The sequence below is a fragment of the Molothrus ater genome, chromosome 7, assembly GCF_012460135.2.
Source record: "Molothrus ater isolate BHLD 08-10-18 breed brown headed cowbird chromosome 7, BPBGC_Mater_1.1, whole genome shotgun sequence".
Lineage (NCBI taxonomy): Eukaryota > Metazoa > Chordata > Aves > Passeriformes > Icteridae > Molothrus > Molothrus ater.
In genome coordinates, this window is record NC_050484.2 from 8,127,265 (window position 1) to 8,155,113 (window position 27,849).

The 27,849-nt window shown below is 43.8% G+C and overlaps 2 protein-coding genes across 3 annotated transcripts in view; both read right to left on the reverse strand.

Moving 5' to 3' along the window:
• Positions 1–164: 164 nt before the first annotated feature.
• Positions 165–23,482, reverse strand: STAT1 (signal transducer and activator of transcription 1). Of its 2 annotated transcripts, none has more exons than XM_036386694.2 (25): positions 23,454–23,482; positions 23,086–23,342; positions 20,828–20,956; positions 20,034–20,178; positions 19,232–19,330; positions 17,818–17,913; positions 17,086–17,164; positions 16,406–16,497; positions 16,029–16,180; positions 15,611–15,769; positions 14,505–14,597; positions 14,015–14,074; positions 12,850–12,879; positions 12,670–12,763; positions 11,727–11,768; positions 11,174–11,257; positions 10,537–10,635; positions 9,919–10,054; positions 8,123–8,178; positions 6,600–6,694; positions 5,189–5,328; positions 3,842–4,027; positions 3,272–3,347; positions 2,704–2,806; positions 165–2,155 (listed from the first exon to the last, which is right to left on the reverse strand). In XM_036386694.2, exons 3-25 carry the CDS (start codon positions 20,953–20,955, stop codon positions 2,132–2,134), a joined length of 2,268 nt encoding a protein of 755 aa, XP_036242587.1. In that variant the 5' UTR covers position 20,956; positions 23,086–23,342; positions 23,454–23,482; the 3' UTR covers positions 165–2,131. The 2 variants fall into 2 exon arrangements, with proteins under 2 accessions (XP_036242587.1, XP_036242586.1); XM_036386693.2 differs by having other exon boundaries at positions 3,842–4,030.
• Positions 23,483–24,800: 1,318 nt separating this feature from the next.
• Positions 24,801–27,849, reverse strand: part of STAT4 (signal transducer and activator of transcription 4) — a 37,911-nt gene continuing 34,862 nt past the window's right edge. Inside the window, exon 23 of the mRNA XM_036387123.1 lies at positions 24,801–26,424. Coding sequence (XP_036243016.1) covers positions 26,398–26,424 — 27 coding nt within the window. The 3' untranslated portion in view covers positions 24,801–26,397. The remainder of the gene's footprint in view (positions 26,425–27,849) is intronic.

Sequence of the window (27,849 nt, forward strand, 5' to 3'; positions counted from 1 at the left end):
ACAGTTTCCTTTATTATTCCTCTGGCTGTACAGTTCATATAAAAGCCTGACAAGTGTGAGATGAGAGATTTTGTCACTTACTAGCCCCAGAGAAAAGCAGCAGGGTCCAGCTTGGTAGCCCACAAAGATGAGCCATAGATCAGTTATCCTAATGAGGACTCAAATTAGAAATTCAAGTTCAGTTTATTGAAGGTTGTGTGGGGATGGAAACAAATGAATGAAGGGATACAAGCAGTAATAAAAAAGGTAACAGCCACCTTCTAATAAGTCCAGTGCAGACAGACCTGCCAAAATGCAGAGAATTAAAAGTATGGATACTGCCTCAGGCTTCAGAGCTGTAACTCTTTAGTTGCACAAACAAATTTAAAATGAGATACAGAGTAGTAAAATACAGACTGGCACATCCACTTTATCATAGAAGTAGCCAAAACATGAGAGAGGACAAGAAGTGGCAACTGACAGTTCCTTTTATTTAAAATACATAAAAGAATATTCCATTGAGGAAAAGTCACTTCTAGAACTATTGGCTATGGAAAGACCAAGCTGTGAATAAGGCCACTCATTTAAGTCCCACAAAACTGAAGATTAAAATGGCTTGTAGAACATGAATACAAAGCATAGCTCAAAAAACAACTTGATTTTTGTATTAGCAACAGATACACATCCAGCTGTTACAGTAAGATAAAAGCATTAAGTCATTTCCTGTAGCACTGTTAATCCCAGTAACTCAGGGCACCAAAATAAGTCAGTTTGCAATGCTTTCTTTTAAATATGTGTTGGTGTTACATGCTCTAGGTCCTTTAATTTTTCTAGAAAGCTTTTTGGGGGGGCACATGAGATGTCACAGCAGCTGATGGGTCTGGAGGGGCCTCTGGAGGTCACCTTGCCCAAGGCCTGCTCAGGCAGGGCCCTGCAGTGTCCCTGTACCTGGGCAGAGGGGTGCAGCACGAGGGCTCTGCAGCCCCTCTGCTCAGCTCCCTGCTAATGAGCAGCCTGCACTAACAGGGACCCTCAGAGAGACACAGCTGCCTGAACAGCCTTGCCTCTCAGCTGAGAGCTGTTAATTGCCTTCACAAACGTGCTGAGAAACCAACCTGTCCTCTGCTGGAAGCACAGCTTCATCCTTTAAGGACTGCAGACTGCATATCCTGCAGCCAGTGCTCTGGATAAACTTTAACTTCTTTTAACTTTCCTGTGCCTTACCCCTAATTACAAAACCACCTCATTATCAAAACCTGTAAAGTGTTTTAGCTATTCAAATTAACAGTTAAATAAATGCCCTGGTTCATGATGCATGAGAAAACTGAGTTCTGTTCCACCTGTTATAACCTACGTGGGGTCTGTATTATTGCAGAAGATAGGGGTGACCAGATCCTCACCTTGGCAGATCAGGCACAGTAAATAAAATCATAATTCAATCCCTTTTGCAGTCCTCTAAGAGGAGGTTCTGATTCTGTCTGATGACTGCAGTCTGCAGAGGCTTTAGTCTTGATTATGCACCTTGGGTTCCAAGCTCAGCATGTGCCAATGCAGCTTGAAGGTGGTGTCCTAAGAAATGCTTTTTTTGAGAAAGATTGTGCTCAACGTCCTACACAAGATTATGCCTTGTGAAAATGAAGTGCATGTAACATTTTGGGCTTCTGCTCTCTCCATGGGCCATGCCCAGAAGAGCATAAAAGCACAACAAACCAGCAGCACATGGATTTGGTGTGGCATGGTATGTGTAGAGCGTTTCCCTTTTGTGATGCAGACAAAAATTCAAGGTGTAAGCTTTCTGAACAGAACCAGCTTTTCTTTGAAGCCTTCTATGTACAGTTAACTGTTTTAAACCTTTAACTAATTTCTTCAAACAATGAATGCATGTTTCTGCCATCACTGTCATTGAGGAGCTCACAATCTCACCTTCCTCTTCCTCCACTCTGGCACAGTATCTTGCTAATTAAACAAAGACATGCATGTAAGGAGGCTGCTCAGGCTGCTGCTGTTGGTATTCCCATCAGCTAAAACCGCTGCTGGACCTTGAGGCTGAGGAACCAAAGAAGGAAGCGTTGTCCCCAAGGCACTGAGTGCAGCACAGGAGGCGTGAAGGGGATGGGCCGTGCTCGTGACACAGGGAAAGCTCAGCCAAAGCTCAGAGCTGGATGTGTGTACACATCTGCAAGGAGAAAAGGAAACCTCATTACACAGCCCCAGCCCTGCTTCTCAAGTCCTTGCTAACCCCAGAGCATGACCACCTTGTGCCCCAGCCACACTGATTCACATCAGGATTCAGCTGCTCAGGGCGGGGATCACTTGAATTTGTTTCTTTTTCTGAAGCACACCCTGCAAGGGCAGCACTGCTCTGTTCACAGGCAGTACCTCACCAGCCCTGGCAGGGCAGCACTTCCAAAGTGCACTCCTGCTGGGCCCTCCCCACACAGACCCCACCAGAGGCACTACAGGGATACTCCTTCCTCGCCTGCCATCTCTCCTCCACCTGCAAGGCACACACAGGAAGCTTTGCTCTCCTGTTCTTCACCCTTCTCCTGCAGATGTGTTTGAAAAACAACTGCTGGCCATCCCAATCTAACTCTGGATCCCAGCTTTCCCTGTGCTTGTGAAGAGACGTGTTCTCAGGTGTTTGCTTAAATGGATGAGGTATGTCTCAGATGGGGGGAAGGGAAAAGCAGCTTGTGGCTGAACCCTTGAGCTCCTGGTACGAACCACAGTATCGATCTCGGCGGGGCCCACCATGCGAGACACCTCATCAAACTCCTCGGGAGACATGGGCAGCAGGTTTTCTGGAGACTGCAGCCTGGAGGGGTGCCTGGTGGACAAGAGCAGGGATTAAAATGTGCCTGATGGACAAGAGCAGGGATTCACTGTCACCAAAGAAATGAGGCACAGCTGGGCTGCCCTGTCTGGCTCCAAGGCCTGAAGGGCCACTAACCAGGCCTCTTGTGAGGAAGACCAGACTTTGCAAAGCCAGCCTGGCTTTAAATGAAACTCAGACTACTCAGGGGTGCACATCCTAACCAAAGAAGTCCAAAAAGTGTTTGAGAACGTGCTTTTCAAGAAATTATTTGCCAGTACAACTCCCTGCAAGTTTCTAGGGTTTTTACGTAAAAATGGTGTTTTGAACACAGCAGCACATTAATGTGTTCTGATCAGATTCTCAAAGAGGAACGACTTGACTGGGGCACCTACAGCTTAAACAGTATGAAAAGACATTAACTACAGCTAAAATCTTATGACCAGTTCTTAAAAATCCAGCAGTTTTGTGAGAACTTACACTTCAGATACAGAGATTAACTCAGTCTTGATGTAGCCAGTTCCCTTGGGACCATCCAAATCCATTGGCTCTGGTGCTTCAAGGAGAGAAAAAAAGCTTGTGGGGTTTTTTTCCAGCAAGTTTACGTCACATTTTCACCTTTATTGTTCCAAAAATACAGCCTATGACCCAGATAATGTGCAAGTCTCTCTGTCATGCATTTTACAGCACTATGGTTAATTTGTTCCATTTTTAGTCAGTTTTCCTTTTTTCCTATAGAAAATGGCAAAGAAACCCCTCCCATAACCAGTCATGGTCAGGGCTGTTAGTAGGAGCCTGCATTTCTGGAACAGCTCACGGGCTCACATAACAGCCAGTGACAATTAGGGCTTTCAGTTTTTGGTCTGATTAAGTCTCATGTTGTGCCTGTTTAAAAACAAACCTTTTCTTAACCTATAAACATGGGACGGGCTGTCGAGGCATTCAGGCCAACTGCTCCCTTTCTTTCCATGCCCCAGAAATTGTGCAGTGCCCCAGCAGCTGAGGAACAAGCAGACAAGCTAGAAGGCACAAGCCCCAGATAGCACTCACCTTCCTTAGGCCTGGAGTAGTACTTGCCAAAGGCATTGTCCTTGGGGATGTTGGGGTACAGGAACCTCAGTGGGTTCTCGGGGATGTTTTCGGCTGCCATCACTTTGTAATTGCGGATGATGTCGGGGAAGGTCACGGCAGAGAGCTCCTTCTTGGTGTAGGGCTCTACTGAGTGGAACTGGGGCTCTGCTGAGGAGAGAAGCAGCACTTTGTAAAGCTGGCTTCCAAGTTTTTTTCTGAAAGTGTCCAGAAAAGCTGCAGCCACTTCCAACAAATTCAGCGATCACATAGGAAAAGCCTTGCCTGGATGACACTTACAGTGCTACAGGAAATCTTTAATTCCTGCCAAAGGGAGCATAATTGTTCTGTGGGGTAGGGAGGCATGGGGGGATAGCACACAGTGAGGGCTCTTGGTGTGTTTTGTACTCAGAATGACTGGTGTGACTTGTCCATGGAAATTAACTGCAGTATTTCATTAAGTAATTTAGGTTGTCCTGCCTTTTTAACCTTCTTCCAAATTATGTAATTCAAACTCTGCTGTCTGTTAGGGAGTTTGATCCAAATACACCACTTGAGGCTTTTATGAATCATCAGGAGAGACATATAAGCCTTCCTGAAAGCTCCAAATACTATCAACTTTCTTTGAACTTTTGGATGTCTCAGGAATGAAGGCAGCCAAGGGAAAGAAGTCACCCAAGTACATCAGCAGTTTCTCTTCCACCTGCTGCTGGTTTTGGGCTCATCCAAGTGAAGTGTCAACAGCTGCCCCACGCTGGCAGGTGGGGCTGTGTAATGAGTGTGATAAGGGGAGAGCCCTGACTGGGTACAAGGGAGGCTTTAATTTCCTGTAGGCTGTGATGTCTTCAGGCTTCCTTAGGAGAGCGTGAGAAACTAGTCCAGCTCACAGAAGAAGCAAGCTCTTCACTGATCCATTTGGACAAGGGGAGGAAGAACTCACTGGTGTACACTGAAAATGAGTGAGTACATAACTTATCTAGGGGGAGTGTGGGGAGGAAGGAAGGAACAGAAGCTGCATTTGGGCTCGGAAGGAGGTGCAATTGTGTGTGTTCTAAAGGCTGGCAGAGAGCCTAAGGAGGCAGGGAAGACAGTGTGGGCAGTTTTTCCTTTCCAACCTCCAGGCCAGAAGCAGGACCTGGGAAGTGCTCCTTGTGCTAGCTGAATCCTTGATTGTGTGGTTTGAGTTACCCCAAGTATGGTGTGTCCCTGCTATTGCTTGTGCCCTGCTGCTGCCAGGGGTGTTGTGCTGGTCCTCAGGGTGGAGGAGAAGGGCATAAAGACTTGTTCTGGTGCAAGCAGGTCAGCAAAGGTTCTCTGTTGCTGACTTACCATTCTGAGATTCCTCTACCCAGGTAAAGGTGATTGCTCCCTCCCTGCTGCTTTCACTGAATCTCAATAAAAATGTTCCTGGGCTCTGGTCCTTCAGCAGAGCACGTTCTCTCTCTTTGCTGATGAAGCCCACAATGCAGCTGTAATGTTGAAAGGGAGAGCTGAGTTACTCCCTAACATAAAAACCAAGTTGTGCTGTGCTAGCTAGGAAAAACTAAAAAGCTTTCCTTCACTTAAAAGAGCTGAAGTGCTGGTGAAAGCCTCACAGAAGGCTTTGTCCTGTGGACAGCTGGCAGCAGGACTGGCTGGCTGCAGTCAGGTGGTGATTCATGCCTCGTGGCAGTGTGAATCACCACAGCTTCCCTCAGCACTCTCACTTCAGCATGGGGGCTTATTCAAACATCCTTCTGCACTTGAAACAAAAATGATAGGTCCATTTTGCTCTCAGAGCTGGGCTGTTCAAGCTATTCAAGCCTGGACCAAATCCACATGTAATGCCAGTCCCAGAACTGCCACTCTGCTTCAGTAATGGTGACAAATATTCCCACTGCACTGCAGCAAAAAAAGGGGGAGGTTTGGGGCAGGGAAACAGGGCTTGTACTGCACAGGGCTTTGACAGAACTCTTCTGGAGTTGGGGGGCAAAAATGTGAAGCCCACTGCTGAATGCAGCAAGGCAAAGCAATCCTGCTGCTGTAGATGCTGCAGAAGTGTGAGATACTAGGATGCTCCACTGTGAGTGTGCTGTTTGATGAGGTTTCATAATGTGGCTAGAATTAAAACACAGGATTGTGACCTTGGATAAGCCTATTCTGGGCAAAATTACATCTGAAATCGGAAATCCCAGAATGAAAAGTTTACTAAACCAGTATTAAAGGGCAAATGGAACTGTGTTCCCATCTGGCAGAGTCCTTCTACTCGGTAATACTCTTAAAAAATCAGTGAAGACTGCCGGGTTCTGGGCACATGGTGCAGGCACGGGCGTTCCGAGCCTGGCTGCTGCCACCTCCAGGCAGCTCACAGTAACTCTCTTCGGGCAGGGAGTTTGATTTTCGGGTTTTTAAAATGGATATCACTAGGACTTACACTTTCCTGTGCTTCAGTTTTTCTTGGCTATGTTCTAGGATGTAGGAAGAACCGACTTAGAGTGGGAGCAGAGGCAAAACAAAATCTAACATTCAAAGCCCTGCTCTGTGACTTACATGGGACAACATGGTGATCTGATGTTCTTGCTTTTACCAGTTCCCTCATCAGAGGATTCCTCCATACTAGAATTCATTTGCTTCAGATTTTTCCAGTTTCAAGATCCACCCTCTGTACAAACAACCTCCCAACCTCCCCTAGTGTGCAATTGCTAGCCTAAAAGTGAAGTCTGAGGCAATGACCATGTCTTCAAATTCACTTAGGTCTTACCCATCATTCCAGAGACACAGGAGATGTTTCTTAATAAGCTCCAGGATTCCCTCAATCCACAGCCAAAAGGGGAAATTTTTATCATTTATATTTTCCTGAAATTCAGAATATGGAAAGGCAGGGATGGGAGGGGGGGGAACAGGGATAATGAGACATGAGTTAAAATGCCTGTCTGAGCCTCCAGTACCCACAAATGTGTGATCCATCACCTCTCACATGTAACAACACTAAGAGCAGATCTGGTCTAAGAGCAGATTAAAGGCTCTTGTTCCTGCCTGGGTGCTATCTCTATTGGAGTTGTGGGACATGCAAACCCATGCCACTGGGGTTTTTGACAGGGCTGGCTAGCAGAGAAACTTAAGAGACACTTTCTGTTGAGACCTGGATCTCAATGTCTCATGAGGTATCTGTAGCAATTAATTAAGAGTGCTTGTAGGTCACCAGAGCCTTGCTCTTCTCCTGGAGTCTGCTCCTGGTTGCTGTGATCTCACAGAATCACACAGAAATTCTAGGTTGGAAGAGACCTTTAAGATCATCGAGTCCAACCCATGTTCTAATACCTCAACTAGATCATGGCACCAAGTGCCACATCCAGTCTTTTTTTAAACTCTTCGAGGGATGGTGACTCCACGACCTCCCTGGGTAGATGATTCCAGTATTTGATTACTCTTTCTGTAAAATACTTCCTCCTTATTTCTAGCCTGTATCTCCCTTGGCGCAGCTTGAGACTGTGTCCTCTTGTTCTGTCTGTTGTTGCCCGGAGAAAGAGACCGACCCCCAGCTCACCACAGCTACCCTTCAGGAAGTTGAAGAGGGTGATAAGGTCACCCCTGAGTCTCCTTTTCTCCAGGCTGAACAACCCCAGCTCCCTCAGTCGCTCTTCATATGGCTTGTGTTCCAAGCCCCTCACCAGCCTCGTTGCTCTCCTTTGGACACGCTCAAGCATCTCAACGTCCCTCCTAAAGTGAGCTTAGGGTCTAAAGCTGAAAAAAATGTGAAGGGTTCTCTTGTCTTGCTTCAGCCAGGGCTGTGAAATTCCATGATGTAGCCTTCTGTCATCATACTGACCCTCTTGGACATCCCTGTGTTAATCCTCACCCTGATCCAGTTTCCCCTGGTCTGGGGAATGTCCTTCACTAAGATACAGAAGAATTGTTCATCTTGATGGATTTTGTTTACATTTTCTGTAATAGTCAAAATGGAGAGTTATTCTATTAATAGCAGCTGCATTAATAATAATAATGGAGATGCTGTGTTTGAGAGATTTTTTTTTTGGATCATGGATCAAAACCAGTCTCAAAATCATCTACTCCTTGCCATAGCAAGCTCTTTTTCCTCCTGCTGCTACTTTAACCTCACCACCAAAGCCTCCCATGACCATCTAAGGTCTAAAATAATTAGGGGATGCTACTAGAAAAGTAGGCACCTTGGGGGGGGGAACAAACAAAAAAGCCCAAACAAAACCCACAATAAAGCAAGATGAGATCCTTCTTCCATCTCAGTTTTTAAAACTGTGTGCATACCTTGCAGAATCTGGTCCAAGGAATAAGGCCATCCTGAGATGCTCCAATTGTTGGCCCTGAACACAATAAATTTGACTTCAGTCATGTTCTGTAAGTTACCTAGTAAGGCTAAAAGTACTTAGCAAACCAAGTTCTGAGTGTTTATTTGGAAGGCAGCTGTTGGATTAAGAAAGAAAAGGAAGGGCAGGCTGCTGTGCTTTCACAGCTACTGCAGGGGAGGTTGCCAAGTTCCCCTCTGGGAGGTTTTACAATACCCCAACCTGTGTGAGCAGCCCTTGTGTAATGGGAACCAATCCATCCTGACACTTTCTGTGCTTGCCAGCTTCAGAATGCTTCCAGGAAGGAGACTGAATCCTTGCACAGTTCTTGCCAGCACAGCAAGAAGACTGCAGCCCACAAGCTCCTCTGCAGGCTCAGCAGACCCTGCAGCATCTCTCTAAGATTAAGCAATTTCCTACCTTGGTTCTGGAGATTTGCAGGATTCTGCCCCAGAAACTCTTGACTCCTAGGTCTGCCCCAACCATAGACTGATCTTATTCCTGTTGCAATTGTTTCCTTCAGCCTTGTTTGTATGTTCACAGTGTTTCATAACCACATCCAAAGCACAAAGAAAAGTCCTATGCTGGGCCTACAGTAGCTGGGAGCTTTGCAGACCCTGACTGTAGTCAGAGCCAGATTCTTCCCATTTGAGGCCATGCTATGGCTTCCCATAAATATGCTTTTCTGTCATTTTTTCTAAAAATAAACTGGGTTAGGGAGCTTGTTACTGATACTGCCAACTTTCATATTGCAAAAACAGCAGCCATGTTGTGCCCTGGCACCCTGGTGGTTCTGTCTCCTTGCACTGAGGAATCCTGAATATAGTGTTCAGCAAGCAGGATTTTTTTCAGCTGCGTAATATTTTATAGAGATAAGATTTAAGTAGAACACCACCAGAGCTCAACAAAGCCCCTGTAGTTCTAAAATGCAAATTTGCCATATCACTGGTCTCTTTATGTTGGTTAATTAACAAAAAAAAAATTATTTTCCTTGTAGAACTTTGAGAAGAAATCTAATAAATTAACAGCTTTTTGTCAGATCTTATGTCTTGAGGAAATTAGAGTGGAATGCTGAATACTTGCCACCTAGACATACTAATCTCAAATGCTTTTAAATATCATTTTTTTCCCTGAAACTTAAGGTTGATGAAATATACTGAATCAACAGTATTTTTCATCTGGAGTCTACTGTGCAAAATCAGTAGCAGTGTAAAGTGCTCTGTCTATTCAGGCAAACTGCAAGGAGTTTGGAAACAAAACTCATGGCTGATGAGGCTTTTATTAAGGACCCTCATGTGGGAGATAATTCAGTTTGACGTTCTTTAGCACTTTCATAGTGTTTGCATGCTGATACTGCAACTGTGTTTATGCAGAGTGACTCCCCACTGTAGCTGGGGGCATGCATGAAGTTAAAATGAACGGAGGTGGATTTAAAAAAAAACCCCAAGGGATGCCAAGAAACATCCACTTCACAGACTGACTAAACATGAGTGTTACTTCAAAAGGCAGAATTAGGCTCAGTCTGTGTTGCTCTAATGCATAAAACTCCCAAGTTAGAACTGCAGATTTTTTTCATTATCTGATTTCATTTAGAAGCTCTGCCATACTGAAAAGTGGAAAATGCTTCCTTGCTACAAAGCTATATTGTAGGAGGAGGGAAAGCTGTGAGAGGAAAGGAAAACTTAAAATGGGTTGCAGGAAAAGGTGCAGAACTAGCTTCAATTCAGACAGGCCATCTGTGATGAAAGCAGATCTTACCAAGAAGCTTCTCTCCCAGCATGCTCAGCTGATCTGTATTAAGTCCTCTCTTTGTTACAGAAGAAAACTGCCAACTCAGAACATCAGAAAGCTTAGACCACTTTGCACAAGGTGGATTCAGAAAGAAGGACAGGTTCTAGAATGGCAGAGAAAAATACAAGCTGTAGTTAACAAACATTAATTTTGGAATGCCACTTGAATTTTTGTATTGCCCAAACAAGCTCCAGGTTTAAGAATGGATGTCAGCTTGAGACAGCTCTGCAGAAGCAGGCAGCTATTCTTCCAGGCGCTCTTTACCAGGAAAAGCCATCTCTGGGGCTCTGGATAGGTCTCCTCCCAGCAGGCAGAATTGCTGGATTACTCAAGTGCACCATAATTGAGTTCTTGAATGTGTATTTGGCTTCTCACTGTGAGCTGTATATCCTGAATACATGTACACTACCCGTTCTGTGGGTGTTTCAAGTATTGCTATGTTTAGGTCAGGGAAGTCACTGCTCCTCTCTATACCTGAAACTCATTAAGAGTCACCTGCAGAGCTCAAATGCAGCAGCCACTTGCAAACAATGCTTGAAAATCAGACATAGTACCTGATAAAGCACCTTTTTTTCTTGCAAATACCTTGGGATCAGTAGACAGCATGTTGAACCACAAGATAGAAGCCCATCCACTGGGAAGCTGGCTCACATTTGAGATCACAACAATGGGAAGGGATGTGGTCTGAAAGGGGCACAAAAGGGAACATGTCAGGTTACCCTGCACTGTTGCCACAATCCTCCTTGAGATTATCCACACACTCACTTCTGTTTTAATTCCCTGCTTGCATCATCTTGACTTTCTCTATAGAAGTTTGTATGCAGGGGAGAAAGTATGATGAAATACTGGAAAGACTTGGGTGATTTTTGTCTAATAAGGACTTTCATTTAGTGTCAGTTATCCCAGCACTGATAGTGACAGCAGACTGCTTCTGAAATAAATGTAAACTGATAACCAACCCTGTGGTTTAAGCCCTCTAGGTATCAGACATTTTGCAAAGCACATCTATTCGTATTTACCCAGAGATCTGACAGAATTCTCTCTCTGTGTCTGTACAGAGCTGTTGTGAAGTGGCATTTCAGTAATTTGAAATAACTGAAAGTATGTGATATCCCAGTACTTAAAAAAAAAAAAAAGACAAAACAAAAGAGAGAAAAAGTAAGATTGTCAGCACCAAGTGACACACGGGAACTGAAGTGCATCTGTTTGATCTAAGACTTACCTCTAGATCTATTACCAAACCAGGCTGGCACAGCTGTGTCTCAAAACTCAGAGAGTGAAGCTCTTCTGTCACAATCAGAGGACCCTTCAAAAAAAATATAAGAAAACTTTTCAGGGACTGAGAATTCCTAGGGTGAAGTAATGGGGCTTTATCATGGGGAAAACCTTTGTCTGCCCATGGTCACATACTCTAGAGCTTACAGGTCCAAGTCAAGTGACAGTGCTGGCTTCCTAAAACTGCCTCTCCAGGCATGTTTTTCTTTTTTTTTTTTTTTTTGTGGCTACTACCTGTAAGTCATAGAAAAATCTGTGCTTGCCAGGAAGCTCTGTTAAAGGCAGATACCAGTGTGGGAGAGTCCCTCACTGCCATTCTGGCAATAGCTCTCCTTGAAGGCTCTCCCTACATGGATCACTCTGTAGAAACACTGAACTCCTCTCCTATGCTCTCTCATCCCACGTGTGTCTTCATGGTCTGAGCAGAGAGCATTGTATTAAATGAATGCCTTGTCAGTATTCTGCTAAAACTTGACAAAGGAAAGGTTAGTGCTGCTTACCTCATTTGTTCTGCTCCCTGTGTTTTTCTGTTCTTTCAGTTGCTGCAAATGAACAAAAAAACCTGTCACTCATTTATGGCAGACACAAATGGAAGTGGTAGAGTTCCACTTGCATGTTCCACTTGCTCAACTGTATGCAAATTTTCTGCATTAGTGTCTGATTCTATTTGGTTCTAAACTGTGGGAGCCAAAGGATTAAACTACTACCCTTTTATAAACTGTTCATCTGTGAAAAAAGATATTGCACAGTTATGTTGCAGTGCCTTTATGCAAGAGGCCTTTTAAGAACAGAAGCAGTATGAAGTCAGGATCAGATGGAATAGTGGTTTATCAAAGTACCCCTCTGAATCAGATGATAAACTCTAGACAGTCTCAGTTCTGGACAATGAAAAGAGAGTTCCATGTTCCCTGGTTCTGGACTTGCCTTTTTCCTGCTGTAGTGATGGAACCAGAGTGTTCCCTCACGATCTGCAGATCAGAAGTGCCCCATAGCCTGCCAAAGGCACTGACTCTCTTGCAGCTGCACACTCTTTGACAATTTTCATCTTCCAGACTCAAAGCTCTTGAAACTATTCCAGACTTCCCTACCTATGGACCTTCCTCTGAAAGGCCCAAACCAGCCTTTGTAGGCTTTGTTTTTAACTTCCTTCTCCCAAGAACCCATTGCAGCATAAGCAGTATGGCAGCAAATACTCTTGTTTGCATTTCTGTCCCTTTTTCAGTGACAAGCAATCACATTTTGATTGATTCTGATTTTGAAACAGGCAAAAAAATATTTTTAAAAGGACAGAACAAAGAAAAAGGAGAGATAATCATAGTTTCTCTTTACACAAAAAATGAATAATGACATCAATAACAAAAGCAATTTGTTTCCTTCCTACCATGCTCTACTACAAAATTAAGTGGCTGGATAGGTGATAGAAAGAAAAAACCAACCCCCTACCAAGTGCCTGAATTCTGCTGCAAGACTTCCATTAGTAGATTCTTCCATGTTCATCACTTTTGTGTTTGTTCCCAAAATATTAAATTTCCTGAACCTACACAAAGAGAGAGAAAATGTAATTAAATCTCTCTTTCATTGAAAGAACCTAATGTTAATATATCAAACTCTGATGCCACGTACCCTTTGACCGAGTTCTTCTCAGTTACATCTCTGTCAAGAAAAAAAAGGACAAAATCTTTTAAAGATTCTGCCAAAGACACAGAAAATGTGCATGTTTTAGGAGCTGACAGTGCTGTCTGAGAACTGGTAAAATGCTTTTGTGAAATTCTTGTGCAAAAGTTGCGGCAATTGGTTAAAGCAGTCAAAATAAATATTGTGCTACACAGCCTGTGTTTTACTGAGGCTTGGTATTGCTATGGGGGCTTTATCATCAAAAGAAGTACTTTCTTTTACTATAAAGATGTTGCCTCTTGCTTTGAGGAAAAAAAAATATATTTCTGCCACTCTAAATCTGCATTTAAACTTGGATAAATTGCTGCATCACTTGGATTGGTTTCCCAACACTTGGGATTTTACTGAGTTGCGTTCTATCTAGTGCACTTGCAGATAAGACTTGCACACAAGAATTCCTTTTTTTTACTTTTTTACTATTCTATGCAAGTTTCTGGACCCTAGAGCCATTTCAAGTGAACAAAATTACTTGGCTGGGAAGACAAAAACCCACTTGCTTTCTTGAAAGCACAGTCCCTGGCATTATTTTGGACAGCCTGTCACATTTCTTTTCCTGTCCTTGAAGTGCAAAACTCACCTGAACTCCCTACAAAACACAAAATATTGTGTAAATCTGTTTCAACTGCTGTAAGGTTTTTCTCTGATTGAGAACATGTCATATGTTACAGGTAGGCAGATTATACCCCTTATTCAAAGCCAGCTTGAGGATAACTATATTCCTTACTAGACTGTGCCCAAAAAGGAAGGGATGACTGAATTATGTGACTAGAAATGGTGGGGTCCAATCCCACACTGTCACCTCATGCTAATCCAGGTGAAGCACCCCAGCAGAGTGGCTGTTGCCCAGGTGCTGCCCTGATTTTGCAGTAGTAAGCTCTTCTCTGTGGAGTTGATGGTGAAAAGCTGAGGCCATCTCCACTTTGTGACATGTCTCTGGTGGCAGAGAGAGATTTAGAGCAAGGGAATGGGTAAGAAAAGGGAAGGATCTACCTGCTGCCATGGAGAACCAGCCTGCTGCTGGCCTACTCAACACTTCTAATGTGGCTGCTCTTGGGTTTCTGAGTGTGGGAACTGCTTACCATTACGTAAGAGGGATGAAATAAATGCAACATACTTGTCAAATAAAACTTTCACTTTCAAGTTGTAGTTCAGTTCCTGCAGTTTCACCAGTAATCTGGAAAGAGAAGTATGTTTTTTTAGCATCAGCAATTGAAAAATATGGGTCCTTTTGTATTGTGTTGCTTACCACAGATATTTCAGCACACTCAGGGGCCACATGCAGGCTCCAAGCTTGCTCCATACCAAACAGCATTTAGAGATAAAACTAAATGGGCAAATGAGTTACTCTGTGGCATGGCAGAGTGCTCTGCATGAGTCTTCTTGCTGTTGGGTTGTTCTTGTTACATACTTGGTACACCCCACTTCTGGGAAAGGGTAAGAGCTGAATGTGAGTCAAGTTCTGCCAGAAGAAAGCCCCTGGCACTTCCCTCCTCCTGCCTCAGCCCCTGGGCTGCAGGGCAGGCTGTGCAGTCCTCTGGGCTGCAGGAAGCCAGTGACAGGAAAGCCTTACCACAAAAAAGGAACAGGGAAAGGGGAAAACATACCTCAGCTTCACAGTGAACTGCACTCCTGTCTTCAGGACTAGTGGCCTCTGAGGATGAGTTGGCATGCAAGGCTGCCTCTCTACCACAAAGGAGCTATGGGAAGAACAGGTTAAAGGCACTATGATTTATCTGTACTGTTCTTAAACAAGAAACCATATAAAAGTGAACTTTAAAAGAATGCTGATTTACCAGTAATACTACAAACTTTATTTACTCAGCTTCAATCTATGTAGAGGTGTGTGACTCAGTTCCTTTCAATTGTTACAATGGGGCTAGAAATAGTGATTTTTTAAGTGTTGCCTTTTCTGCAACACATTGATGGCTTGAGGAGGGAGATTGCTACATCACACTTTCCTGAAATCAAACAGCAAGGAAACACTGTGCTGCAATTCTCATGGTGCAAGTGAGGTGTGTTGCTTTGTTTGCCATTCCCAGGGCTTCCTGAATTCTTACAGTAACAGTGCTGTGTAACAACACATGCCCAAGGCATGGATACACTAGCAGAGGATTTGATGAGGGCCAGCTAACACAATGAAGCAAACTTCTGGGGCTAGCCTGTTTTGATACACCCCAATTTTTTATCTACTGTGTGTGTTTACAGAATAGGTTTCTGATCTTATGTAAGGCAACTACCAGCTACAGTAACTTGCAACATAAAGGTGGTACAGAGGCAGGGCTGGCCTCCCCATGCTGGAGGCAAAGATGATGTGTCCAGTGACAAAGGGTTGGAGAATCTAGTGTGCATCTATCTTGGGCACAGCTCGATGCAGATTGTTTCTTGCCTCTCTTTGCTTGAACTTTGAAGCTTGAAGTGAGAAGTGGACTAGACAGACTGAGAATTTGACTCTGTAATCCATGTGTACTGTAGGAAAGCTCCTGCTAACTTCAGTAATGACTGAGCATAAACCCTTTCCATAGGCCTGAATCTGTGGAAATCCTAGATGGGGTAAATCTCAAACCCAGTAATTCAGTTTAATGTTTGACAAACTTAGGAAAACCTTGGAAAATGAAAAGATACTATGTAGGAATTACTGAGGGAACGGTAGGGAAAGTGCTCTTCATCTATCTATTCATGGTAACACCAAAAGATCCTTATGGTCTATTACCTCTGAATGAGCTGCTGGAAAAGCTTGTGTGTTAGGTCCTGCAGAAATTGTTTATTTTTTGTGATGGGATCAGGGTCGTAGGTGAACTTCTGTTCCAGTTCCTCAAGCTTCTTGAGCTGCTGACGAACTTGCTGTAGACTTTCAGCAACAATGGTGAACCTACAATTGACACAATCTCATTACTTTCAGCACTTTTTTAATTTTGTACTAGTGCAGAGGCACCAGCCAGGTGACTGTCCCTGAGGATGTGGCAGTGCCTGGAGTACACTTTGTGCTCAATGGAAATGTGGTGAGGTAATAAAATGAATGCAGCTATGTTAAGATAGAATGAAAAGGGATGATATAAATAATCAGTATATTTCCTAGATGTGGTGCTCCTTCATAACATGGTTTAAATGTGGTCTTACCAAAGCCTTACCAGTTCTGCAGCTGGTCGAGGCAGGCGTTGGGTGGCCCACCAATGCATGCTGTCTGCTGCCTGTGCTTCCACTCCACCAGCTCATCGTTAATGAGGGCAGCCTGTGTGTGCTCTGTGCTCTGCAGCAGCTGCACTATCTTATTCACCACCTCCTACACAGAATAGGAGATTACCCTGATTATTAGAAATACTTCACACAGGAGAACTAGGTACTGTTTCAGTTAGTGCTCATCTGTTTTGCAAAACTCTGCAAATATCTCAGTTCAACTGATATATTAAAAAACCTTTCCTACTGCTGATTTATGTCAATTCAATGAAAATGAACATGTGTTTAAGATGAAGAGCTGCAGACTTCTGAAAGAAAACTTGAATGCTACCTTTCTCTTGAGGTCCAGTGATAAGAACATGTGCTGGAGATTCAGCTGCTCTTTCTTGTATTCCTCCTGAGACATACTATTGGACTCGTGCTCTGTAAAATAAGTCCAAATAGGGAATGTGAGGCTGAAGGAATGCTGAAGGATGGGAGGGGGAAATGCTGAGGTGGGAAGGGGACAAATGCAAAAAGCAAGATGCTGGCTTAGTGCTTCCCTTAGTACCTTCTGAACATGTCCCTGCTCTAAGGGATAGTCAGCTCTGCCAAGCTGTGTTAGAAACTAAAGCCTTTTCTGGAACAAAGAATTCAACAACAGAGACAGAGCTGTATAATGAAGCCAGTGTGGACTCCGTGGGTTTCTCTTGGTACACAAGAGCCTGGAAAACCTAAAGCTGGTTTGGCATTTGTGAAACATCACTAATTAGGTGTATGGTTGAATGGCTACAGAGCCTATAGGGTTTGCTACTTCTAGTGGCAAAGGAATGCTGTGTTAACAAGTAGACTCCCTTACTTGGAACAGAAGACATGCAGAAATTTAGGTATCAGTGTGAAGCAGAGTTAATCAACAAGGGACATTACCAGTAAGTTTGGCTGTGTTATCATTAGGCTCAGTGCCCTGACATAAAGAGCAGTTTACTCTGACAAACTATATACAATAGGGGATGTCTTTGGAAAATGACTCACCTCTGTTCTGCAGGGTTTTACATTTGAAGTCATATTCATCTTGCATATCCTCTAATGTCTTGATGTCCTGCTCCACATCCTGTAATGCACGAGTGAGGGTGGCCACAATTATTAAATATTTTCAAGTAATGCAAGACTTGATCTGATTAGGAACTGCCTGGTACCAGCCCTGACAGACATGAAGTCCAATTTTGTAGCAATGTCTGTTCCTGGACTAACAGGAAATATTTCTACATTTCATCATCTTCTATACATCCTTCCTCCTTCAAAACTAACTAAAATCTGTTAATTATAAAGTATGGAAATGCCCTTGTGGTCAAGCCATGTAAATTCACAGAGTTTAGGAGAACCTAGGCTACAGTGGTAAAACTTGGAACAGCACATAACATTTTAAACTTTCAAATCCTTATGTACTATTTGGAGAAAAGCTTTCTGTTGTGACTGTACTTATTAAGAAAAACATCTATATGCTAAAAAAAGTCCATTGTCTAGTTAGCAACAAACTGGTCAGTTATGATTTAAGAGTTGTTTCTTCCCTCATTTGCCAGTATTTCAGATGGGTAAAATGCTTTTGTTGCTAAAGTTTAGGCACAAGGTACTTCCTATGCTCAGGAAATCCCTGGTTTATAGACTTGAAAACCCCACCTTAATTTTATTTGTCATTTTATCAAGTCTAATTTTCAGCATCTGCAAATCAACAAACCCTACTGAGAAAAGTTATCTTATACTTACTGTAACACTGCTTTTTACAGCCCTAACTTTGGCATCAAGCTCCTTCTGCTTGTCTGGCATCCCAGTTGCAGTGTTCTGTACACTCCCTACTTCCATCTGAGGGAAGAAGCAGAACCAGTCAAAACAGAGTGACCCATAACTTTTTTCATTACTGTAAGTGAATGGCATTTGTTGACAAACAACCTGAGGAAGCATGGCTTGTTCTATGAATCACACTAAAATTTTGTAGTATAAAAAAATCAAATTCAGGTGAATTTGAAAGAAACAAAGGATTTATTTTAGTAAAGTGCCAAAGGTCCCCCATCATGGATTAAAAACAGTGGTGGAAGTGATGGCCAAGCTGGATTGGGCTTTGAGCAACCCAGTCTAGAGGAAGGTAGATGATCTCTAAAGTCCCTCCCAGTCCAAACCACTCTGTAATTCTCTCTCCCTTTTTGATGACCCACGTTTATTGTGTACTGGAAAGGCAGCAGCAAGCGCTTTATGTCATGTGCCAGGACCAAACAGCTGTGCTGCAGCTCCAGGGGCTCTGTCAGAGTCACACTCTTAGAGCAGCTGCTTTGGACACTGCTGCAAAGGGCCCCTTGTTGAAAGCCCTTGCCTAAGTGCTCTTCCCACGCTGCACATTTAAAGCCTTGCTATAAACTGAGGTATTACCATATTGGAAATTACCATGCTTGGTCAGTCATCACTTTATTTCTACATAAGTGGATTACAGCTATCTATATATTTTGCATGCCTTTCCCAACTGTAGAATTTTTATTACTAAACAGTTCTTGTAAAGGAAAAAAAAAAAAGGTGAGAAGCTGGAGAACAGATGATGAAGGAGAAGATATGGCTTTACCTATAATTCAGAAGAAAGAAAAGGGCTTCACTAAAAAAAACACCCCAAAACACCACCAAAATTAGAAAGAAATACTGGGAGACTACTGGGAAGGGGGATGATGCATCATTTTTCCAGAGACAGTCCAAAGAAGCATGCTCAGCTGCTTAATAGAGAGGAAAATGGGGAGTAAAATGCAGAAGAACAAACCTAAAATCTTACTGGATATATGAGTTAAGCACTAATTATGAAAATAAAATGCAATTGGCACATCAGGCTACATCACACTACAAAAGCATTAAAACAACCAGCATAGCTTTTACGTCACTCAAGGAATAAAAATTATTTCCTGCCCATTTATCCTCCAAATGCTTCATTCAGCAGAAAAAAGCCATGCTGTCCAGCCATGCTGGTACAAATTAGTGTTCTCCAGCTGGTACATATCAGTACTCACTCTTCTCTTTTTTAAGGAACCTCTTTTTGGGCAGAGAGAGGATAGCCTGTTTCCCCTGCCAGTCTTCATCCACTTCCCTTGTCCCAAACAATAGGGAAGGGAAGATACAACTGCAGCAGATATTTCAAGACTGTTACCTCATTGCATGCCTGGGCAGAGTTCAGTATTTTCCTCTCTTCCTTCAGACAGTTGTGGATGATCATTGCCATGTGTATTGGGTCTTCTTGGAAGTTATCCTAGCATTAGAGACACAGTCTATTGTTAAAGTCCATACACATAATTTCTTGTCTTTCAGTAGCTTTCAGACTGGCAAAAAAAATTAGGGTATGACCTGAGTGTGAGTCTCAGGGAATACACTGGTCATAGCCTGCTCCAGGATTACAGGGTGTCATGCCACAACCAGCTCCAAGAGCAAGTTTCCATTGTAGTTCATTGGCATACCAAGAGGCAGGAAAGGGTCAGAGACATTGCTGGGAGTTGTGGGACACTACCCTACAGTCCTAGAGAGAGCTCATCCCTCAAGAACCACCCTCCCATGCCTTGCTATGGGTGCTGGTTTAACACACAGTCCAGGCTGGATGCAAATCCCACCTTACTGCTTTACCTGCACACAATACTGAAATGTGCTGTGGATTGAGTGCTGTCCTGCTCTGCTCAGGATGGTGCTATCCTGGGGGGTTTTCTTTTTCCTAGAATTCTCCAACTGTAACTGTGCTGATAATTAAACTGTAACTTTCTAACTGTAGCAAATCAAAACAAAAATGGAGCAACACTTGAATTCTGGCTTTTAAATCAGGATTCTCACACATCCTCTGTAAAAATCTCTCACAGCAGGGTAGTTGCTTAGAGGCATCCAGTTGCACTGAAGCAAATGAAGCACGTGTATAGATATATAGATAACATATAGATGTGTAGATTGTACAGATAACCCAGGCCTACCTGAAGATTACGTTTGCTTTTCCTTATGTTGTGCTGCAGCAAAAAGTTGTTTTCTATCAAGAATCGACTGAATTGATCATCAAGCTGTGACAGCAGCTCATGGAATAGGAGTGTAGCAAATGATACATTGTTGGCTGCATGTTCCCTGGAATCATTTAAAGCATGCTTGGGTTAGATACACTTCCAATGCAAGAACCAATAAATACATATAGGTATACTTGATTTTTAATCCCCAACTCCAGTTGTAGAATATGCAAGCACTGAGAATTGCCTTCAAATGTAAGCCAGTTGCATTCTCTTAACTGACTTAATCTTCCTGGACACAGAAATGTTGTTTCTCTATTATTTTTGCCACATTCTGTTCAAATTCATTTACTCAGTCCATGCACATCAGGAACCTCAAAGTGACCCTGATGTGTGCGTGTGTGTTGTACCACCCCTCAAAGAGAAGCCACTCCACAGAAATTCTGGCAGAAGTTCAGAGTCTTTGAAGAGTGAGAGACTGATGCTACCAAGGTAGTAACCAATTGGTCTGAAAACAGCCCCTTTTGCTCTGGACCACTGAGAACATTATGAGCAAGGATGCTTATTCCAGATATCAGTTCCCTCCAGAAAGCCCTGAAGAGGGGCAGGAACACAGGCTGGAGAACCCACACAGCTACTGAAGCATCCTACCAGCAAAGGATCACCCAGCAGCTTGCTTGCTTCCCCAGCATTCTGCTGCTGCTTGTAACTGCCCTTCTGAGGGCACTGCTTATCACACAGCCCAAAGCTGAATTAATTCCTGGGCTTACCAATCCTGGTTTTCCAGCCACTGTGCCAGGTACTGCCTGATCTCCATAGGAAAGCTGTCATCATAGAGCTGGTGGACTTGCTCCAAAAACTTGGAATCAAGTTGCTGTAGCTGATACCACTGAGACATTCTGAGGAAGGGGTGAAAAAAAGTCAGTGTAAATGTTTAGTAGTTTTTGGACTGAAGTGGTGAAAAATAACTAATTTGACGTTTTCATGAACATTGACAAAATTGGAGGATGTGCTGACTTTGGCTGGGATAAAGTTTATTTTGCTCACAGTAGTTAGTATGGGCTGGTTTGGATTTGTGCAGGACACAGTGCTGGTAGGGCAGGGATGTTTTTGTGACAGCTGAGCAGGGCTTACACAGCATCAAGGCCCTTTCTGCTCCCCACCCCACCAGCGAGGAGGCTGGGGGTGCACAAGGAGCTGGGAGGGGACACAGCTGGGCAGCTGATCCCAGCTGAACCAAGGGACATTCCAGACCATGTGGCACCAAGCTCATAGAGCTGGGGGAAGGAGCAAAGGGGGACATTTTGCATGATGGTGTTTGTCTCCCCAAGCCACTGTTAGGTGTGATGGAGCCTGGCTTTCCTGGGACGGCTGAACTCCTGCCTTTTGCTTTCTTGTGTATATGGCTTTTGTTTTACCTGTTAAACTGTCTTTATCTCAGCCCATAATGTGCCTCATTTTTACCTTTCTGGTCTCTCCCATCCCACCTTGTAGGGAGGAGGGGAAGTGAGTGAGTGGCTGTGTGGTGCTTTCTTCCTTTTCTCTTCCTCTGAACCCATTTTCATTGCACTTAGTGTACTTCTAGTGTTATTGCTCTCTTGTTTAGCAGATATGGGAATGAGGACCTGTGTGTTTGATACCTGTACTCTGCACAATTGAGATCCTGAACGTGGAGTATCACCTTTTGCTTGTGCAGATGTATTCCCCAGCACCAAGAGTTTGAGTGAAAAAATAGAGACCCCTCTAAGTGCCCATTTTCAGTTGCTGTTTGTGTCACACTTTCCTGCTCTGAAAATTGACTACATCTCAAGTGACTTTAAATGGAGAAGTACTGGAAAGATGTTTTTTTATATGTGTTTTAGTTCTCATGATCATAGTTTCAGGCTAAATTCAAGTAACCTGTGCAGCAGACACAGGGTGCTTAAATGAACTAAGACTGTGCAGAACGGCTTCTCTCAGTCCTAACACTTCTGTGAGATTGGCTCCAGCTCTGATGTATGGTCTCTAGAAGCAGATCACTTAGCCTTCTAAGGTGCATGTTATCAGCTTGTAGTGGAAATGGCATGTAAAAATACATCCAAGGAACAGTCCAGGCTGAGAATGAATGGTGAGATGCAAATCCACTCACACCATTGTTTTTTAATGGCTGCTTATAAGACCCATCCAAAAGAAGAGGGCAGCATCAGGGTGAAGTACTATCTTCTATGCCCCTTCCTACCAAATCCTTTCGCTTTTATATGCCAGTGTCCTCGGCTGCTGAGTGGTGTGTGCTAGGTGTGAGAAGCGAAGGAGTTAAAACTGTTATGTTTAAAGTGAGGGCTCGGAGGCTTTTGATGTTTGCTTGTCAGATTACAGCTAACACAACATTTGAGTGTGCTACAGCAGTCCCAAAGAGGGAGACTCCACAACTTCCCTGGGCAACCTGTTCCAGCGCTCTGGCACCCTCAGTGTAAAGAAGTTCTTCCTCATGTTGAGGTGGAACTTGTTGTGTTTTAGTTTGTGGCCACTGCTTCTCATTCTGTAGCTGGGCACCACTGAAAAGAGTCTGGCACCATCCTCTTGGCAGCTGCCTTAGAGTTATTTATATGTAATGATGAGATCCCCTCTCAGTCTTCTCTACTCCACACTAAACTGGTCCAGCTCCTGCAGTCTCTCCTTGTAGGAGAGTTCTCCAGATCCCTCATCATCTTTGTGAGCTCTGCTGGACCCTCTCCAGCAGCTCCCGGTGCTTTTTGTACCTGGACACAGCGCTCCAGATGTGCCGCACTAGGGCTGAGCAGAGGCGGCTGATCACCCCTCTCGACCTGCTGGCCACCCGATGCACCCCAGGGCTCTTCCTGCCCCTGCTCTACCTTCTTTCCTGCCATTGCCGGGGATCGCCGCCGATCCACGCGGCGGGATTCGGGAGCAAAGGGCGCGGGCAGGCGTCCCAGCGCTGGGCCGGCTCCGTGCCCGCGTTCCCCGCGCTCCCGGCCGGCCCAGCCCAGCCCCGGGTGTGAGGGAGGGAGAGAGAGAGGGAGCGGCGCACCTGTTCAGCAGAGGCTGCCCAGCGGTGCTGGAGGCGCGAGAGCAGCGTCAGCCGGGCTGGGCACAGGGGTCCGCTTCGAGCGCTGCGGGCAGGGCAGGTCTGGAGAGGGTGAGCTGTGGAGAGCGAGGAGTTGAGAGCGGATGCGACAGAGGAGCGGGGGTGTCCCTGCCAGGAATGAAGGAGCCACCTCCTGTTTCCCCAGGTGCAAGGACACCAAAGCGCAAAGCTCGGTGGGTGTCCCGCGGGCAGGGAGCGCTCTGAGGAAGCGATAGCTTTCGTTACACCGGGCGTTCACCCCGCCAGCCCCCGAGGCGCGGGCAGCGCCATCGCCATCCCCCGGCCCCTCACGCCCGCTCCCCTCTCCTCACCTGGGCTCCCGGCTCGGCGCTGTCACGGTGCCGGCTGCGCTCGGGGAGCCGCGCGCCCGCCCCAGAGCGCGTGCGCGGGGGCGGGCCGGGGGCGTTCCCGGGCAGAGGCCGCGTCACGTGACTTCTGGGAAAGGCGGCGAAGGCGAAAGCGAAACCAGCGCGGCGCCCTGAGGGCAGCGGGGGTCGGGGGGGCCGCTCCGGCTCCTGGCCCGGCCACGCCAGCCCGCCTCGCCTGCCCCGGCGCCCTTAAACTGCTGCGGCTTCCCTTCCCTTCCCGCTGTCTCTTGGTGCAGCGTAGCCTTTTTGGGTTTTGTCTGGTGCTTGAAGCCGACAAAGAGCGGGATGTTGAAGTCCAGGCTTTGCTGCGGGTCTCCAGGGTAGTCTGTGCCCCCTCTCTCCTCAGGTGGAGGAGGCAGGTCTTACTTCATTAAAAAATAAAATAGGAGGTCTCTTTGGTAAACGTCGTGGTGTGAAATACTAGGGAGCAGTAGATCTATAAATATGGCTATGAATAAAAGCTATGGAAGAAGGTAACTGACAGGTTTTGTGGTTTTTTAAATAGGATCGTTACAGCGTCACACAAAGACAAAGCACAAAACAATCACTTTTTTTTTTTTTTTTTTTACTTTGCCATTACAAAACACAGCAAAAACAAGCACAGTTAGTAGAACTACTTAAAAGCAGATTTTTTTTTTTTTTCTGGTAGTGTCTCGGCACCCCATTTTTGTGTTTTTCCTCCCACCATCGTTTCACTGGAGACCTGTGTTCTTATTCACCGTGGAATAAGGACAAAATTCTCACTTTTCTAATGGAAGGAGGTTTGGGCTGTATGTATTCATCCTACAGATAAATCATTCTAGTGTTCCTTTAAAGCACTGAAATGATCTCAAGGCAGATCTTTTCAACAAAACATTAAGTCTACCCTATGCAAAAAATCTGTTCAGAAGCAATAGCGGAACTGTCATGCCAAAACCTGATCCATGGTGCTGTTCAGAAACTCCAGTTATATTGGACTGAAATTAATACTTGGGAGTCTTGAAGGGTTGCCTTGCATGGAGAGCAGGGAAGAAGGAAAAAGGAGACTGGTTCTCATGCCATGTCTGATCTTGTCTTACAGTACTTCTCATGAACTTGAGGTGGTCAACAATAAAAGGCATCCCCCATTTTGTTTGCATTAAGATTGTGAGAAGAGGTTAGAATGAAAATGCCTGCAACAGCTGATCTCAGGGAGGTCATGTTTCCTGCTTTAGAATTCTGTGTTACTGTCTGTAGCTCAGTTTAAGGTCAACCAAAAGGCAGCAAGACTGTTTTTGTTGTGCCTTGGAAAAAATCCACAGAGTCCGGGTATGCAGCTTGAAGCCAAAATCTGATTTTATTTATGCTGGTTATATAAATTACAGATATTACCAAGCTATATACAGAATTGCTCGTTTTTTATTTTATACGTGATGCTTGCTTATGTGCAGCTTGCTTTGAATCACTCAGTGCAATGAACAGAGAAATGCTTGTTTCTTTGAAATTTACTTCCATGTATCACAAAAATATCTCATTACTTTGTTTCCGCTCACTCACTTTCAACTAACCTAAATAGCATGGGTGAAAGGAGAAATGAAAGTAAAATCTATGTCTTACTGATCCAAGGAGGTTCTGTTTTCATCACAGAAGTCTCATTTATACCTGCTTGAGAAAGCTGTAAGGTGCAAATGTTCAAGGCTTTGTGTTTTAAGAGCTTTGTATGCACTAACTGCGTGTTCTGTAGGCAAAGCTTGCATTTTGATTGAGCCTGCATTTGTGAAATACAGTGCCCTTGGAGTTGCCTGTTTATTATTCTATTAACAGAGATTTTAGGGATAACACTGGGGGAAATAAAACCAAAACAACAAAACCAAACAACCCAAACTAAGCGGTAAACACGTCTGGAAGAAAAAAAAGTATTTAAAGAGTGCAATTTTCTGTTTTTACAAAAACTCGTTGTCCTGCTTATTAAGTGAGCCTGTGGCAGGCATGTAATATCCTGTCACGCAGCACAAGTTTCCAGGTGGTCAGCAAATGCTGCAGCTCTTCAATAACTGTTTTTTAAAATTGCTTCCCTGTTGCAATTGACCAGTTAGCATCCAAACTGTGTCAGATTGGGGTTTTTTTTATTTGTAGACTTTCTGACAGTACTTGCTGGGGTATCTGAGGGCCTCCTGCCCAAACAGATTTACTTCTGCAGCTATTTTGTGAGAGGGCAAGTTTTACTAACTCTCTCTTCCAGGGGAGAAATGGAGACAGCCTTTTTAACACCACAAGTTTTATGTCTGCTTCCTTTCTGGAACTCCCTTCTCTCCCCAGCCTTGCCTACCTGCCTTCCACAACTTCTGCTGTGGTGTCAGATAAAAATCTATGTTGAAGGCAGATGATATTTGGAGAAAAACAATCCCCAGATAACCTCTGGAACATTCAAAGTCAGGGGAACAAGAATCTTTGCTTTGAAATAGTATCTGAATCAGTGGTGTATAAGATTATGAATAAGCAGAAAGTATTTAACATCATAAATCCTAATTTCTCGAAACACATTAATGTCTTTCATTATCTTTATATGCTGTCTTCAGAAGCAAAACATTTTGTTCTTATGCTCTCATATTTGCAGCAATTCTATGGAAATTAGTTAAATTAGCAAGTAAAATTTATCTCTGCTGGGACCCCACTGAAGTCAAATGATGCTCAAGCCAGAAAGGATTTGGTCTTTTTTCAGTGACAACAACAAATCTGACTTGCAAAAGGCTGTTTGAATCCCTAGGGAGAAAATTCCTTGTTTATGTATTGTTGAAAGACGCCTAAGAATAATGTAATGGTTTCTAGAAAAGCTGACTTTTGAGGTGACAGGCAAAAAAATGATGACTTCTTTAACCCATCCAGTGTTCACACAATTACTGATTTTTTTTTTCCCAGTATGTGCACTTCAGTCTGTTGAGTAAGGAGAACTCAGCTAGAAGAAGAAAAAAGAAAAGATTAGTCGCATGGCACTCACAGCTGTTCATTCAAAAGAAAATGCAGATGAAACCTTCTCTGGCTCAAGGTAACTGCAGAGTCACTTTGAAAATGTCATACAAACTGATAAGGATCTGAAAATCCTGTTTTTAGTTGTTTATAAAATAGAGGAATGCTCTTTAGAAGACACCGTGTAGGAAACTGTTGCAGTAAGAATAAGCATGGTATTTATTTTTGTATGAACTTTGTGGTTCTTGAAGCCTGTGGATATGTATAGCAGGGTTCTTCCTGGAGTCTAGTTCCTTTGATGGATAAGGGAAGCTGGATGGGGGGGGGATAGAAGGGAATTCAGCAAGACTCCAGAAAGTATATCTTGATAAGACTGAGTTACTCAGTTGTAGGATATTTGGCTTGCTGCAGATTTCACTCTTGTTTTCTGTATCTCACATGATACTGTTTTATTGGCATTTCATGGTGAAAAAGTATTGCTTTAGTGGTGCAGATTGTCTGCTTACTATACTCAGCCAGGTCTTTAGCAGGGTAGATTGTTATGTGAATTTGATTAAAAATCTCCATGTTTTCCTCATTTCCATTTAGCAAGGTAAATTGAATGGAAAAGGGAAGGAAGGAATTCTTTAAAAATCTTCTAAAACTATTTTTCTCATGCAATTTCTAGCAGAACTTTCTAATAAGAGCCTACAGAAATATCACTTACCATCTAGTAGCACTGAACCACTCGTCTTGGTACCTTTAAAATTGTATTTAACACTTGCAGTTTGCTGCCAGGCACATTCTTTTTATTGGGTTATGACCTTAAATGATGGCCATGGTCACAGCTTATTTTGAAGCTCTGAATAGAGCTGGTTTGAGATTTACTGAGCATGCAAGAAGAAACCAAAAATGTTTGGAGGATGATGTTAACCGAAAGTGAATCCAGCTGTTCTTTACTCTGACGAAAGTTCAGGAAAGCAAATGCGTGTATTGTTCGTAAGTGCAGTTGAGGAGGTCAGAACCATTTCCACATGTTATAAACCAAAATAGAAATGAGTGGGGACATGTCCTGGATTGGGTGGGGTAGGTTTTAATGCAGAATTTTAATTCAGGCTGGTTATTTTGTTTTCAGCTAAAGACCTAGTTTGTTACAAGTGCTGTTGGAGAAAAAAGTGAAGAATAAAAAAAGATATCTTGCTCTTGAGTGGATTTTCAGGTAGATGCAATAAAGAACTCATCCATTTGTATATAAAGTTTAACTGAACTTCTAATCACTGACAGTCAGGATTCTGGTTTCGTTTGTTCTCTTTGTGGGTAAGGAGAAGTGTTTACAGAGAGGCATTTGAAGGGGAGTTGGCGGGCTTTTAAATACATAACCGTTTTAAGATCATAAATCATTGAACATACACAAAGTTAAGGGCTAGTGTTAAAA